At 40.5% G+C, this 12,667-nt stretch overlaps 1 protein-coding gene across 1 annotated transcript; it reads left to right on the top strand.

Annotated features, from left to right (window-relative positions):
- Positions 1-1,674: 1,674 nt before the first annotated feature.
- LOC104505015 (chromosome unknown open reading frame, human C2orf49) lies at positions 1,675-11,289 on the top strand (the record flags this gene model as incomplete). The annotated part of the gene is made up of 3 exons (XM_010147028.1): positions 1,675-1,841; positions 7,565-7,937; positions 10,916-11,289. Coding segments are annotated over 3 exons (597 nt in total), but the record flags the coding sequence as incomplete, so codon positions are not given.
- Positions 11,290-12,667: the final 1,378 nt, after the last annotated feature.

The raw sequence follows: 12,667 nt of genomic DNA, 5'->3' as shown, positions 1-12,667 counted from the left end.
CCGCCCTGCTTGTTCCTCCGCTTTAGCCTGCAAGGGGACTCCCCATCCCCACGCCACCCGCGCGGGAAGCTTGTTCCCACGTCCTCCTGCCGTTTCCCTTCATGGGCGCTTCAGAGACTCGGCACTCGGGGGCAAACCAAACCCCCGCAAACCCCAGGTCGATACGCTGTAGGGTAGGTACCTGCTTAGGGGCGGGCTGTAGCGTGACAGATGTCTCTGGGGCTGGCAAAGAGCGGTGTTTGTGTACTGCCGCCATAGCTGCTGCGAATGATTTACCCACGTCGGCACGTCCACGAGACACTGTTTGCGTACGGTGAAGTTATCTGTGGAAAGCTGGTCTTCACTCTCTTGAAGCTGCCACGTTCATACCCAGTGAATTGAAGAAATACGTCCTACGTAATAATTCAGGCTAATGCTTAATGTGCGTAGTTGAAAAACTCTTGAGTTTGAAAGCGAGTTGCACGCAGTTTTTTGTTTGAAGCTTCAGCCTGTGTGATTTGGAATACTTGTTGCTGCCTTGCCTGAAAATTCTAGGTGCATGAAACAACAGAAATCAGATTTTTAGGGTTTTTTTTATGAGCTCGCTGAATTTTTGTATGGTCTTGTGTGTGTAGTTTATGTGGACAAAAATGTACAGGTTTTAGGCCCACATCAGAAGTCACGAAGTGTTGCCAAAACCTGTAGTGGCAGAGAGTTGACCCTGCTTTCCGTGATCTCTAATTTGCAGGAAGTTAGTGGGTTTTTTCCTCTTTTAATAAATTTGGCAGGAGGTACCAGGAAGTTTTGTTTTCACAACCCTATACATGATTAGGAAGAAAACTGGTGTGTTTTGTTATGGCTGACATTTACTAGAAATGTCTGTTTGCAACTCGTCTTTGGGAACTGGGGGAGGAAGCACGGCCCTACATCTATAAATTTGTATTGTGTAGTGTTCTAGTTGCCAGTTTTTTAGAAATGCAAAGACAACCTGTGGTATTGTAGTTGCATTTGGAGGGGGGTGTTTAAGAGTGCATGAAAACATCAGTCATCAACAGTATGTCTGTCATAAATTCTCCTTCCCTCCTCCCCCCCCTCGCTGCTATTTTTACTGGAGAAAGGTTGGAGGGTTTTGGATAGGGAGGGGCTGTGGGGTTGACCTGTGTGGGCAAAGTTGATGAAGTGCCCAGTGCTGGCTGCAGCTGGATCCAGCTGCCTCTGACACTGATGAAAACAACCCATCACACTCCAAAATTTCAAGCAGAGGAACTCACTGGCACTTGTGCTCAAATGCACTTAATGAGCGGCAGCCGCCAGGGCAGGAGACACAAAAGCATGTACAGGAAGGGGCACAGGAGGAGGAGATATGTGAAGAGATGCATTTGCAGGTAGTGGATAAAGAAACCACTATGCACTGGCCCAAGCATCCTGCGTTTCCCATTGCCTCACTGAGTGTAATCCTCACAGAAAACAAGGGAAGCGGACAGTGGACAGGCAGGAGACCAGGCTGTCATTGGCACAGGGCAGTTCGTGGCCTCTTCCCACTGGTCACGCCTGCAACCCCCTCACTTCTGAAACCCTGGCGTTTATGCCCAATACACTACCATAAAGTGGCTTTTTAAAAGAGAAATTGTGCCACTAAGATGCTTGTGCTTTGAACTTGTCATATAACAACAGCTTTTTTTCTGTTCCCCACAGAAGAATATACTGGTCGAAAATGATGTAAAGATGGACAAAGATGGTCTCACTGATCTCTATATTCAACATGCCATTCCCCTGCCTCAGCGTGACCTACCAAAAAGTAGATGGGGGAAAATGATGGAAAAGAAAAGGCAGCAAAATGAGTTCAAAAGTGAGAATAAAAGGTAAAATGGCTTTTATTAGGCTAGACTTGGAGAATTTAGGACAAGGCATTTAATTTAATCCTTGTTTGCTTGATTAATGAAACTTGTATAGCTTTTGGACATTGTTACATTTCACAGATAATGCCGTGTCAGATTTTACTACTGCAATAATAGGAAAAAGGGAAAGATAGTCTTTTTTTGGTCATTCAAGTGCTATTAATGTTGCCTAGCTTATAGTGCTGCTTTTCATAGAATTACAGAACGGTTTGGGTTGGAAGGGACCTTAAAGACCATCTAGTTCCAACCCCTCTGCCATGGGCAGGGACACCTTCCACTAGGTCAGGTTGCTCAAAGCCTCATCCAGCCTGGCCTTGAACACTTCCAGGGATGGGGCATCCACAGCTCCTCTGGGCAACCTGTTCCAGTGGCTCATCCCCCTCATCATAAAAAATTTCTTCCTTCTATCTAGTCTGAATCTACCCTCCTTTGGTTTAAAACCACTGTACCTTGTCCTATCACTACAGGACCTACTAAACTTTCTGTCCCCATCTTTCTTATAAGCCCCCTTTTAAGTCATGAAAGGCTGCAAGAAAGTCTCCCCGGAGCCAGGGGAGACTTCTCCGGGCTGAACAACCCCCAACTCTCTCAGCCTGTCCCCATAGCAGAGGTGCTCCAGCCCTCTGAGCATCTTCATGGCCTCCTCTGGACTCACTCCAACTGGTCCATATCCTTCATATGTTGGGGGCCTCAGAGCTGGACACAGCACTGCAGGTGGGGTCTCACCAGAGCAGACTAGAGGAGGAGAATCCCCTCCCTCGACCTGCTGGCCACTCTTCTTTTGATGCAGCCCAGGATACGGTTGACTTTCTGGACTGCAAGCGTACAATTCTGGGTCCTGTCCAGCTTTTCATTCACTGGTACCCCCAGGTCCTTCTTTGCAGGGATGCTCTCAATCCCTTTGCGCCCTTACTGGCTTATTGGTACATTTCAAGATAATTTATAATGAAGAAAAAGCAGTTATTTTTTTTTTTCCCCTTGTAATTGTTAAATAATAATCGTATTTACAGTGTTTATGAAAAGCACCAAAAGCATGTTTAATTACGCGTGCTCCCTGGACAGGGTCATTCTACTCTAGACTAAGGGGCGTATGCTACAGCAGTTTTGTGTGTCCAGTGTAAAACTAACATCTACTTTCTGCAAGAATCGTTCTGCTTTGGTTTTAAAACCTTTCTGTTTGTATTTGATCACAAGCAAAACCTTCCTCAAAAGTTTTTTACCTTATGTCTCCTCTTTCCAGCTTTCCCCCTGCCCAAGACTTCGATGTGTGATGTGCAGGGGCAGTGTTCTTATTTAGCGTCGGCTGTAAATGCTGAAGGAAAGGTGGATGGAAATTCTCCTTATAGCTTGTTGATTTCATGAGTGTGTTTGTTTTAGCTTTAGTGAGGTTTCTAACTGGGAAGAGCTAAACAAATTCTGCCAAGTGATTTCTTTTTTTTTTTCTTAATTTTTTTCTTTTTTAGCAGTGGCTGACACTGAGATATCTTGTTAGGTCCTTTTACGTGCATAAAAGGTTATAGTACCTCCGTTTGTTTGCAGCTTGCAACTTGAGGATGAAAGCATGAGGTTAGTGTTTGAATAATAAGAAACCATTGTCATGCTGAAGTGATTGCAAAAGAATTTTTCTTATCAAAGAAATAAGGATAGCAGGCTGGATGGTTTTGAGAGAAGAAGGCAATGTTAATTTTTAAATGAGAGAATGGCTTCATCCAGAGTTTATATGTACTCTTACTTTGGCACACTAAAATTCAATAATGGTTAAACCCATGTGCTATTTGCTGGGAAAATAGTAGGTAAAAGTAGATATGTGTAATCTACTAGCCTGCTTTTCTTTATCAGTTGCTCTTAGCACTTAACATCTAGCATACTTAGTCTTTTGTTCTGTTGTTACACAGTTTTAAAATTTTCCAGCAGTTACTGGTTTTGCTTGTATTATGTCTTTCATACTTAAATATGCTGGCAAAATACCGTCTAGAAAAGTTAATCGTTGGCTGCTAATATTACAAATTCCAGGGAAATTGGAGACTTTCAGCACTTTCAGTAAGTAAAAGTTGCACAGAGAAAACTTCAGTTTTAGTATATTGTTGGGAAGAATCAAGGAAGTTCCGTCATCTTTTTGGATGTTAAGAGACTACACTTTTCCTCATAGTCATGTGCACCACTTAAGCAGAACCAGCATGATGCCGTTTAAAGTAGAACTTGGCATTCTTGTTTTTTAAAAAAGAAAACAAAATTCCTGGGTATGGTGAGGCTGTAAGTTATGTGCAAGTGAGAGAGGGGAACTGAGCTAGTTGTGTAGAAGTCAGATAAACGGATTGATCGTGACCAACGGGAGCTTTCTGATGAGTCCTTCTGTGGGAAGCACAGCTTTACAGTGTGTGCTGGAATTAATACGAGGCTTGGAGGCTTGATCAGCACAGCTCAGCGTGTGTTTTATGCCTCTAGTAATTACAGATAGGAGGTAAAAACACAATTAAATTTAAGGCATTGTTGAATGTCGTGTTTAGTTTTACTGCTGGTGACTGATGGCATGTCCTAAAAGACTTGCTGTATATCAGCTGAGCTGCAGTAACCTGTTATACGTCAGTACTGCAACCAAATATCTGAGGTCACAGGTGGTGGTTTATGCATCTTACTACTGAATATTTGAGCTTGCAGACAAACATACCAAATAAAAACAAATCCAGTCTATCCAGCGTCAAACATTTCAGGAAGTATTTGTGTTCAGAAATGGTTAATTTTCTAGATCTGTAAGATCATCTTGCCTGCTGGAAGAAAGGTGTTGGGATGAATCTCAAAATGCATATGTAGTATGAAGTACCGTCGAGTTGAAGACTTGCCTGCAAACTCTCTGTCTTCAGGAGCTCTGTGGCTGTGTGTGCTCAGCTGTGGCCTCGGTAGAGCTCCTGATTTCTCTCTGTCTTCAGGAGCTCTGTGGCTCAGCTTTGCTCTCGGTAGAGCTCGTGATTTCTCCTTAGTCACCTGGGAGGCTGCTTCAGCATCCTCGGAGAACAGCTAAGGCGCTGGTAATACTGAGTTCAGTGTAAAACATGGTACTTCTGACTGGTTTCAGACATTCACAGAGGGGTGATCACCTCTCTGTATTTAGGATATTCAGGGTGTGGGAGCTAAAACCTACACTTCTCTCTGGTTTTAGGGTGGTGCCTTAGGTACCAGGCTAAGATAGACCGAGAATAGGAGCCCTTTAATTAAACTGTCCTCATCATCAGGGAGTTGCTCAGAGACCATCCTGACTACATGAGTAATCACGTGTAACAGTGGAAACCCAGATTGCTCCTGTAGAGAAATTTTTGCTTCCTCTGACATCCGGAATTCTTTACCATGTGCTACAAAGTAAACAGCAGGGTTGCAGCTTACCCTCTGTGCAGCCCTGTGCAAAGTGTGGCTAGAACATTTCTGCAATATGCCAGAGGTGCGCATTTAAATCTAGGCTTCAGAGAGAGTATCCTGCAGGGGGGGGATGCAATCCCCAAATGGTTCTTCTCAGCGGTTAGCTAGGGTCGGTGCCCTCCCTCGGAAGGGTGCTGCCTAACCTGAGTCCTGCTCTGAAGCTCTTACATTTGAAGCTTTTAAGTTACCTGTCGTTTATATACAGAAAGTGAATGTCACACCCAGGGTTCTGTGTTCCTCTGCGATCCATGTATCTAAAAATTAGATGTGGCCGTTCTTGATGGTGCAGCATCCAGATTTCTTTGGGAACTTTCCCAAAGTGTTCCTCTGGGAATGTTATCAGCGTTATAGCATGTGGTCATTTGTACAAGTGCTAGAGTTCTAGATTTTGGATTAGAATAGATAAAAATCCTCCTAGAGTTGCAGTTATTTCCTGACTTTCCAGTCCTCACCAAGCTGAATTAAAAAAAAAAAAAAATCTGTGTAGGAAAAAACAGACTTCTTATGTTCAGGAGGGTGACTGAAAAAAGGTCTAAAATTTTTTTCTTTCACATAGTTTGCAAACTAACTTTCCAGAAAGGTTGCTGAGGAATATGTTCCGTGTCAGGAGTGTTGAATAAATTCTTGGACAAAGCCCAAGTGAGCAAAAAGTATCATGTTTTATTTTTGAGGTGTGTGTCAGATTTTTAGACATTTCAAGTGAAATTATACTCCTCAGTTTAATGGATGTGTTAAATAATGCTGTTGTTTCAGTAGTATTTAACTGAAACAACATGCCTGGCTGCACACTTGTGGTCTTGGAAGCTAATCTTATTTTGTAGAAGCTCTCCTAGAAACAGCATCTAGTGTAGATATAAGCCAAAGAGTTTTGTCAGATCTCTTGGCGAACAATTCCCAAATGAATCAAAGGGTCTCTTTGTCTCTATCAGTTCTGGGAACCCCATGGATAGAAAAAGAGGAGGATTATGTGACATATGTTGCTGTGAACACATAGTTACATAGAAGCAAATCTGAATAAGAGCTGAACTTTCTCTTGCTCTATGAGCTCTTGAATTGTGACACCTTTAATTTATTTTTTTTTTTTTTTTTTAAGAAGACCCTGGACTGGACAGAAATTGAGCGAGCGATGTATAATCTCTTAATATGTGAGCCTTATTAGCAGCTGCTAATCTAATGTTGCTCCAAGACAAACGAATGGAGTCTCTGCTCGCGGCTTATTATGAAGTCTGTTGAGATACCTAATATCAATATTGTACAGTTCATTAATTAAAAATTAATGAATGTATTTCATTGTTGAAAACACTGTAGTTCAACTTGTATGCCTCTCTTTAATGTGAGTACACACATTAATTGTGTACTGAAAAATGAAGTTTCTAAACAGGAATATTATATAACTTAATGGCAGTTTGGGTTTTTTATTTGTTAAATCTGTGCTTTCCAAACACTTTCTTACTGCCATTCTTGAGCAATGTTTTTTTTTAAAAACTCAAAAGTAATGTAGGCTGTACTATGATAACTTTATGCTTTATTTTTGGCAGTCAGGATGTTTTCTATGTTACTGTTTGATATTGGTTTGATAGTACTCCTTTTTTTCATAAATCAGTTGTTACTAAATTGCCCACCTCTGACTACACGTAGGCTTAAAGGCACAAACTGTGTGTGTATATATATATATGTATACATAGATATACACACATGTGTGTATATATATATAATAATTAAATCAGTGTAGGTCTCTTGTTCAAAGACAACTTCAAAAACAGGTATGCTTTTTTTGGCTTAATACTCTTATTCCTTGTCTAACAGTCTTAGACTATCTTAACGTTATTGTTTTGAACAAGAGTGGAAACGGAGGTTTAGAAGCATCAGAATAGTAGGTGCTGTTCTAATAGGTAAGCTGACACACTTCTCAAATATTCACCTTTTGAAATACTTGAGAGCTGCTATCTCTGTAGTTACTCTGGAATAGCTATAGTGGCATAAGCATACAGTCTTTGGTGATACGACTGTAATTGTCTGCCTAGAAAGTTCCTCACGCAACCCTCTGCCGAGGAACATTGTACCTCATACAACCCCCTGTCCCCCTCCCTCCTCTGTATTTTGAAAGCTATTTCTGTTGCCTGCGTTTGGAGCATCTAAGGGCTTAAGGTTAGTATTTTGGGATGTATTTTTACTTCAGTCAAGATGAAATTCACTTTCACTACTCAAGTCTTGGATATGGTATTTTTGGACCATTTAGCTTGTGTTTCTGAGAATTTTACGATTTGTATTTTCAGCGTTACAACAGCGGAAGGTTTAAGGAAACGGCCATTAATCGTATTTGATGGCAGTTCAACAAGTACAAGCATAAAGGTGAAGAAGACGGAGAACGGGGCTGCTGATCGCCTAAAACCTCCTCCAGCTGGAAACACCACCAACACCGTTAGAAGATTATCAGTTCCTTCAAATGCCTCCACATACATTTCAGCCTCTAGTTTATCAGAGGACGCTAAGCTGGGAACGAGGAGTAGCGAGGCTAAGCAGAACAGTATTTCAAAGACTAACAGCAGTGTGTTGGCTAGTCTGAAGGTGTACCCTTTGTCTCCGGTAGCAGGAAGTACTGTCGTGAAGTTGAAGAGAGCTGTTCCAAAAGAAGAATCTGATTTGCCGGTACGTATGTTCAGTATCTCGTCATAGATATTTCTTTTTTTTTCTTTCTTTTTTTTTTTTTTAATTGAAACTTGCAGGAGCCAAAGGTAGATCCTTGTAAGAGTTTTCAGGATTATTTTATTTTGGAGTAATAGTAGTCTTTTATTTAGAAACAGACAGAAGAGTATCTGGTTTGGGAAAGATGAGAAGGAAGGAAATGAAGTACTTCTTACTTGTCTATGGGAAGGTTCTGTGTGAGAGCAGCAGCTTTGTAAAAAACATGCACCTAACATAAAAATTACTTAAGTAGGTAATACTTAAGGTGGTGCTGGTAGCAGTCAAACACAGCGCAAACAAAATAATCCTGTTGGTAGGTCTGAGATAGAGAACAGGTGTTATAGAACAATGTGAACAGCCTTAAAGGAAGGCCAAGTGGTCTGTTTTCAGTAATATGGAAGAAAAGAATGGAATGATAACATTTGTAACAACCACACTTGAATGGTTGAGTAGGACAAGCTTTGATTTGTCATAGTGGAGGAATAGATGTTACGGGAACTGAAGTGAGATGCTGAGAGTACAGGATATATCCGTAGAGGAAGAATGCCATCTGTTTTAAATCTCACATAGGAATTGGCATGCTAGAGGAAGGAACTGGATGTGAGTGAAAATCTGGAGAGCTGCCTAGATTGTGGGTCTGAATGAGAAGCCATAACAGCAAACCACACTAATTGAAGTGAGAGGCCAAAGGTCATTTTGAGCCATGGTGATCTTAATCAGATACCAGGGCTTCTATAAGACGATGAGAAAGACATGCTGAGAGCAGAAGGGTGGTCTTCTCAAGCAGGAGACTGAGCTGTTAACCATAACGGCAAATACAATACAATATAAGGCAAATAAATACAATAGCAAATACAAAAGCAAATAAATACAATACAATAACATTCTGCAAGCTAGATTCTGTTGCAAACAAATTTTCTGTGGGGAAGAGAATGATACTACAGCTGGGGCAGAATGAAGCCGATGAACTGAAGTGATGGGACAAGACCGTAGGCAGGATCTATGAATTCAGCAGGGCATAGCTTTGGAAGTGTAGGTAATGGTGCTGAATGTTGCTGCCAGTTGGGGCGAGAGATAGAACGGGGATTATTTTTGGCAAAGGTGTGATTAGCCTTCAAGGGCTTGTCAGTCAGCAAGTAGCAATGGGCTGTCTCCTCTTTGAAACATGCTGTGAGGTAGGCCTAAGCCCTATATTTGTGTTGTATTCCTTCATGATGCGAATGAAGGGATTTTCACATTTCCACAGGAGTAAGTTTGGGCTTCAAAGGAAGAAATAGAAATATCTGTTCTCTGTTGAACTGCAGGGGGAGCTTTGGATATGTAATTACATTGATTAAAATCTTCCCAGGACACCAGACCTAACTTTTATGTGTTCAGTATTGCCTCATGAAATGCTTTCTATTAATACCTTTTTAAAAACATCCTTTTATGAGGGAATGCAGGTAGCATCCTTGCTGCTCAAATTGGTAGGTTCCATCAGAATTCTCTGATCAGCAACTGAACATGTAGCTGTTCTGAAAAACAGCTTTAGCAACTTCTGTAAGAACCACGGCTTGAGGCCCTGAATCACATTTTTTGCTGGAGAAGTGTGGTTCCTACTACCAGTGTTACTAACTTGTTTTAGTACTTAGAACTCCTCCAAGTATTGGTCAGATCTGAACCTACGTGGCTTTTGAAACTTGTTTAGCATATGCCTCACCGCCGCTTTGTATTTAGTTTAAATGTTACGTGGACGCAGTGCTGAAGGCTTTGAAGTGGTGCTGTATAACCGATGCTCAGAAGCTGTGACCTCTGACACTTGACTTTCTGCCTTAGCCAGAATTTGCGTTGTTCAGGTTAATACTGGTACGTTCAGTGGCGCCTTGGTTGGTGTCACTCAGGCACGTTTGAGGTTAGGGGAGTGTGTTGTATGGGTGTTACTTTACTGTCTAAAGTTAAAGAACGTAGCGTGGAGTACCAAGTGACGTAGCCAGGAAGAATCAGTGTACTTGGCAGTCGGCCGTACAGTGTAAAGCTGGATGCATTTTTAGTATAATGACCGTAATGACAACTGCCTTTTTAAGCAAATAACTGTTCTTTGGTGAAAAACTGAAGTTCTCATGCTGGACAGCACGGAACTATCCCTCTGATCTTTGGGTCTAATTCCCTTAAACCTTTCAGTGGTTGCAATCCACAGGGTTGCTGTGAATAAACAACACTGAAACAAAGGAAAGAGATCTCTAGATTGTGCTCCCAAAGCCAGTGTGTTGCACAATGTTCTTGAAAACTCATATACCGGTGGTTACTCTGCTTGTGTGAACTATTAAGGCTCTAGTTTCTCAGAGTTTTTTCTTATTTTAGATGGTGAAAGGTAATTATTTCACCACTTCAGTGCTTGATTTCCCCCCACACCCCCGCCTCGTTTCTTGCAGTGGGGCTTCAAAGAGGAGTTTAGCTGAGGCAATTATTTCACTTTTCTGTACACGTCATTACAAACAAAGACCTACTCTTCCTTCTCTTTTTCTAAAGTTTTTACTATTTGACAGAAGTAAATTGGTTTCCTGGTTGTATGTTTGTTTTTTTTCTTACACAATCCCATTTCAATGAGTCTTTTGAGAGGGCTATCTGAAGTAAGTTCAGAGGTCTGTTTTGAAACTCCACTATGTACCTATTTCTAAGCTGCATAATTAAAATGTATTTTTGCATAGCTAATTGTAGGATTAAGAAAAAACAAAAGACATGTATGATTTGCAGGTAGTTAAATCAATTGGCTTTATTTTTATCTTCTGTAGAGAAGTTCTGTGATATTTAACTTTCTCCACAAGATGGCAGTAGTAAGCCGTTGTAGCATACGGCTGAGTAAAGCGATAGTCTACTGGATTTAAATGTGGCGGGTTAATTACCAACTTTTACTTGTGCTGCACATCTAAGAATGCTTATATGTTCTATTTCGTGTATTCCAGAACGACCTAAAGCCTACGGAAGCAAAGAAGAAGATCCAGCATGTTACATGGCCATGAAGTAGCTAATGGTGCTTGAAATGTAAATGTTACTTCCATATTTTCCAACAGATAAGTCGTATTTAAATAGTTTAAGTACAATTCTTTTTAAACCTTACAGGAATTCAAATTGCTGTGAAATTTTAACAAGTTTCAAAGTTCCCTGTTGTAAAGCTGGGGTCATTCTCACCAGTCACCTTAAGAGTGTCTATTCTTGTACACCAAGTAGTTGATTACTTCTTTAAAAGGTGGTAATATTACAGTGTACTAAGCCCCCCACTTTTGGTTTTCAAGATTATTATAGTTCGTTTCCTGCGTGTCACTATGATTCATACATATAATTTTTTTTTTTTTTAATTCAGTAAGATTCAATTTTGTTCCACTTCGGGTTAAACACTTAAAATAGCCATTGAGATTCAGAATGATACCAAAAGCCTCCTTGGCTGTAAAAAGAGAATTCGTCTAGATGAAAAAAACGACCATTGCCGATAAAATAGTCTGAGACAAATTTTTTTCTTTTTTGTTGCACAGGAATGTTGACTTTACAGTGCAAGTGAGGTTGGTAATAAGAGATGAACTATTTTAACAGCATTGCTTCAAATTGAAGTTTCTCTTATTGATGTGTGAAGTAAGAAATGCACAGATGGGAGATATGTTATTGGACTGTTTGACATGAATCTTTGAGAGGAAGTAGTGAGTGGATTAGTGCCATGTTCTCTTAAATACACAGGCATATTTTATACATACATGCAGAAGTGTAAAAATGTGCCGATGTAGCAAATGTGCTTGTTTTCCTGGTTACAGTAATGCTTAGAAAATATGGGGAAAACCTGTGGGATGCAGGCCAGTGCTTTCTCAACTTACTAACAGTTGGAGCGGGACAGGGATAGGAAGACGAAGAAATACCTTGAGAGCGTTAGTGTATGTAGCTATAGTCTAAAACAAACCCCAAAACCTAAAACCTGTTTTTCCTTTGATAATTTAAGAATGACTGTTGGTTTTCTATGAAATACGGTGTTTCATCTGGATTACTGGTAGTGCCTTATAAGGCAGAAATCAAGTTAAGTCGATGGAAACATTTTTATTAAATTTCAGTGGCTTAGTGTGAAGCCAATTTAGATTCATTTTAGATATGGATGGTAAGTAATAATAATGCTTTCAGACTTGGTAAAACAAAAAAAGAATCAACTTCTGAATCCACTTAGTTAACCCATTAAAAGCAGCTGTCAGTAGTGATCGGAAAGCTTGTTTACATTTTTACCATTGATTAATACTGAAACCAGAAACTGTAGCTTAATTCGTTACTGACAGGAGTTCTCCATTCACTGTTATGACATACAGGGCACTTCTCGAATGCTGTAAAATGGTAAGAATGTGTGTTTTGAAATACCGTGTGCTGTTTCCCTTTTACTAAACACGTGCAGTTTTTGTACTTGAGTACAGCAAACTTTAACGTAATGTACGTTTTGTATGTAAAGAGTTGTCTTTTAAGTAGCCTTACCCTATTTAAATAAATTCAGTTATAAGCAAACAAAATAGTGCTGACTTTTTTTTGTGATGTAATTAAGCTTATTCCTTTTATGTGGTTACATCTCAGTGGACTTGAGGTGGTTAGACCTGAAGAAAAAGCTTACAGGGTGAAAGGCTCAGTAGCTACTTCGGAGTTGTAGCAGCAGTTAGTATCATGTGAAGTGCCGGTCCTTGCACTGTGTAACA

The sequence above is a fragment of the Eurypyga helias genome, unplaced genomic scaffold (genome assembly GCF_000690775.1).
Source record: "Eurypyga helias isolate BGI_N326 unplaced genomic scaffold, ASM69077v1 scaffold41342, whole genome shotgun sequence".
NCBI lineage: Eukaryota > Metazoa > Chordata > Aves > Eurypygiformes > Eurypygidae > Eurypyga > Eurypyga helias.
The sequence above is the reverse complement of the archived record's forward strand: the minus strand, read 5'-3'. Positions and strand labels throughout refer to the sequence as shown.